This window comes from Aethalodelphis obliquidens, unplaced genomic scaffold (genome assembly GCF_003676395.1).
Source record: "Aethalodelphis obliquidens isolate GAN/ISIS:26980383/991018 unplaced genomic scaffold, ASM367639v1 scaffold2157, whole genome shotgun sequence".
Taxonomy (NCBI): domain Eukaryota; kingdom Metazoa; phylum Chordata; class Mammalia; order Artiodactyla; family Delphinidae; genus Aethalodelphis; species Aethalodelphis obliquidens.
Genome location: NW_020840064.1, coordinates 81 through 4,029, shown reverse-complemented (window position 1 = coordinate 4,029; position 3,949 = coordinate 81). Strand labels below are relative to the sequence as shown.

Here is a 3,949-nt window from a genome sequence, read left to right as displayed (position 1 = left end):
GAGGGGAAGTCAGTGTGAGCCCAGACACAAACCTCCTTGCAGGGAGAGAGGACGGGGGGATGCATGGGGTGCTCAGGACCCGCCTGCGTAGAAGCTTAAACCAGTGACAGGTGCAGAGGGACAGGGAAGGGGCTTCCCCTTGGAGTTAATGATTTCCTTCCACTCCCAGCTGCCAGCTGCCCTCAGGGAAATTTCCTGCTGTGACCTTTTTGGCTCTGATGTGCACACACTCTCTGCAGGCACTAAAGGGAGAAGAAATATTCTCTGTTTGCAGATGAGACCTCTCCTTCATCCGGCCCCTACAGACCCCATATTCCTTGTCACAATCTGATTACTGTTCTCTCACCTCAGAAATGCACATGTTGTCCCCTCATGGTCCCTTCACCCCGCCAGCACAGGGGAATGACCCCACGGGGTTATGATGAGCTCCTGGGGTCTCTGCCCTCCTTGCAGCATGATGTCTTCTGGGACCTCATCCACTCGGGTAGACACTTGTGTCCAGGGATTGCCCTTCTGTATTAGTCCCTTAGTCTCCTGATGAGGAGGTAGTCTGCCTGAGGACTGGACTCCTATTTCCCACAAGGCAGGCAGGAACACAAGCCCAGAAGTGGAAACCTGTCCCAGCCCGCCTGGGTCACGTCTGGGTGGTCTCTGAAAGCAGCCCTGTGTTGCGTGCTAAGACCTGTCTCAGCCTCCACAGCGAGAATCCGCCTGGATAACGGGAACCAGGTGACGGAGTCCTGATCCTGCCCCCTCTCTGCTATTCCCCTACTTTCCCTAAGATGCCCACCCCATAAATGCTCTCTTCTACAGTAAATGAGGTTGTTTCCTAGTCAGCATTTCAAGATATATTGTTGTGAGTATACATGAACACACATAGTTATTGTGTTTATTTTGCATCCTGAAAGTTATTGAATTTATTGGTTTTAACAGTTTCTCATATGGAGTCTTCTCCTTTCCTTTATAAACATCATACTGTTTGCAAACAAGGAACGTTTCACTTCTTCCTTTCTGGTATGGGTGACTTATATGTCTATTTCTCACCTAAATTGCACTGGCTAAGACTTCCAATACCATGTGAGTAGCAGGATAGTCTCTTCAACAAAAATGGTGCAGGGAAAAGTGGATATCTGCGTCCAAAATAATGAAATCTGACCCTTAACCTATACCATAGTTGAAAAATTATCCCTGTTGAATTTGTGTTTACAATACACTCATATCTTCCGGATGTTATGCAAATGTTACCACAGTGAACATGCACTTTGCCCTTTTCTGCTCACAAGTTATCTTAGATTTTGTCTGCTCCTTTCTCCCAGTTCCCCTTCTCTCAAAAGGATGGGGTGGAGGTCCCTCTCATATTTCTGGAGTCTGGGATCTAAGCACCAGACCAAGGTTCTCTAGCTGAGCTCAGTCTCTGTGCATTTCCCTGAGCAGAGAACAGAGAGAACATGGTCAGCACTGTCCTGGGATGGTCTCCACTGCCCTCGATCTCTTGTTGGAAATGGCCAGCGGTCATTCAAACCCAAAACTGTTTATCAATATAGATAACAGGGAACTGAGGATGGAGAGCATGGTCATGAAGCTCACACCCCTGAGACACAATCAATCCCACGCCCAAATCCATAGTCTCTGGCTTCCATCCGTTCTGTAACCTGATTTCTGTCTCCACCTGTAACAAAGGATGGGGAGGGCTAAATCCTTAGACCAGGGGTGTGCCTGGGACCTACAAGGATGGCTGAGATGAAGACGAAGGTTCTGTGTGAAGCTCTTTACAGGAACCTTCAGAAATCCAAACCTAGCAATAGATTTTGTTATATTCAGATATGATTGATGACGTTGTACAAGTGGAAAGAGATTTATTATGTACACACAAATAAGACCATGTGACATTGGTGATGGGATAGACACAGATCAGTGTAACAGATGATGTGTGCCTTTGGATAAGCTTAGTTTTAATTTCATAAGACGCATTATGTACAGAACATAAAACAGAATATACTTATTTATACACACATTTTAAAATATTGGAAATGTGAAAGATTTATTTAATAAAATTAACAGAAAATGCCAATTGCAGGAATATAATTAAAACATGTATATCTTAGCTATTAGGTGAAGCAAGCATTTACTACAAAATAAAGCAAAACAAGCCACAACCATAAAACTCAACATCAGGAAACACATGTCTCTGATCTGGAGATAGTGGTCCGTTAAAAGTAACGTCATAAATACTCACATTAAACGAAATGGAAGTTTGAGACAGATTGTCATCTATTATGGAATTATATTTGTAGCAAGTTGATATCAAAATATTGTTTTATATATTAGGATTATAAAATTTGGCAATGCTAGATATATTTAATGTGCTTATTTGGGTTTCAGAAAGTGTCTGGAGAGAACTGTAGTCATTTGTTTTATTTTTTTGTTTTATTTTCTAATTTTTGGCTGCGTTGGGTCTTCGTTGCTGTGCGCAGGCTTTCTCTAGTTGCGGCGAGTGGGGGTTACTCTTCGTTGCAGTGCACGGGCTTCTCATTACCATGGCTTCTCTTGTTGCAGAGCACGGGCTCTAGGCATGTGGGCTTCAGTAGTCATGGCAGGCGGGCTTCAGTAGTTGTGGGTCGCGGACTCTAGAGCGCAGGCTCCGTAGTTGTGGCGCAAGGGCTTAGTTGCTCCACGGCATGTGGGATCTTCCCAGACCAGGGCTTGAACCCATGTCCCCAGCACTGGCAGGCAGATTCTTAACCACTGTGCCAACAGGGAAACCCTAGAACTATAATCATTTAAAATAGCTACTTGAATAATACAAGAAATTAAAATTATAGTAACCCACTCATCTCGTGTAGCTTTGTTCTCATGATCAGAAAGAAGGTACCATCCCTTGACCTGATCCCAACGTCCCACACTGAACAAGTGTTCTACTAGGAGTGACAGGCTGAGGGAGTCCAAATGCCCCAGATGGCCCAGGGGAGCCTAAGTCAGTGCTTCTCCACTTATAAGGACAGGAATGCCCCACATGCAAATTTTCCTCCATTCTCTAGGGTAAAATGGACCCTTGGGCTGTGGGAGCTCACAGCTCTCTCCTCAGGCAGGGCTGAGGTCTCTGGGGAAGGCAGAGCTGTGGTCTAGAAGAAGATGAGGCTGTGGGGTTTCTCCTCTGCCTGGTGACAGCTCCCCAAGGTAGGGTCTCAGGTGTTAGGCATGGGTCTATGGGGATGGTTATGGCTGTAGGTGGCTCACAGGGACTGATTCTCCTTGCCTCCAGGTGTCCTGTCCCAGGTGCATCTGCAGGAGTCTGGCCCAGGACTGGTGAAGCCACAGCAGACCCTCTCCCTCACCTGTGCTGTCTCTGGATTCTCCATCACAACCAGTGGTTATTGCTGGAGCTGGGTCCGCCAGCCTCCAAGGAAAGACCTAGAGTGGATGGGAATCATATGCTATAATGGTGCCACAGCATATAACCCATCCCTCAAGAGCCACACCTCCATCTCCAGCGACACGTCCAAGAACCAGTATTCCCTGCAGCTGAGTTCTGTGATCACAGAGGACACAGCCACGTATTACTGTGCAAGAGACACAGTGACGGGAAGTCAGTGTGAGCCCAGACACAAACCTCCCTGCACGTGAGACAGGAGGCCTGTGATGCAGCGGGCCGTAAGGGTCTCTGGAATGTACTCAGGACTCACCAATTTTGCCTTTTAGCACCAGAAGCAGGTGCAGATGGTAGTTAATGGTGGTTTCCTGTCAGGGTCTGGGGTTTCCTCTCCATGTAGAATTTTTCCCAGGGGAACCTCTCTGAATCCACGCTTCTGTGCTTACACATTCAGTCTCTGAATTACAAAGGGTTTTTGAAATGGGGAAAATATTATCTCAGGTAAGAAAGGCAGAGAGTCAGAGTTAGATATTCAGGATTTCCCTTGTCTAAATCTAGTCTAAATTGACCTGTTTCAAA

At 46.4% G+C, this 3,949-nt stretch overlaps 1 gene segment (V, D, J or C); it reads left to right on the top strand.

The window, feature by feature from the left end:
* Positions 1–3,262: 3,262 nt before the first annotated feature.
* LOC113617166 (immunoglobulin heavy variable 4-30-4-like) lies at positions 3,263–3,586 on the top strand (the record flags this gene model as incomplete). The annotated part of the segment is given in 1 exon segment: positions 3,263–3,586. A coding segment is annotated over 1 exon segment (324 nt), but the record flags the coding sequence as incomplete, so codon positions are not given.
* Between the last annotated feature and the right edge of the window lie 363 nt (positions 3,587–3,949).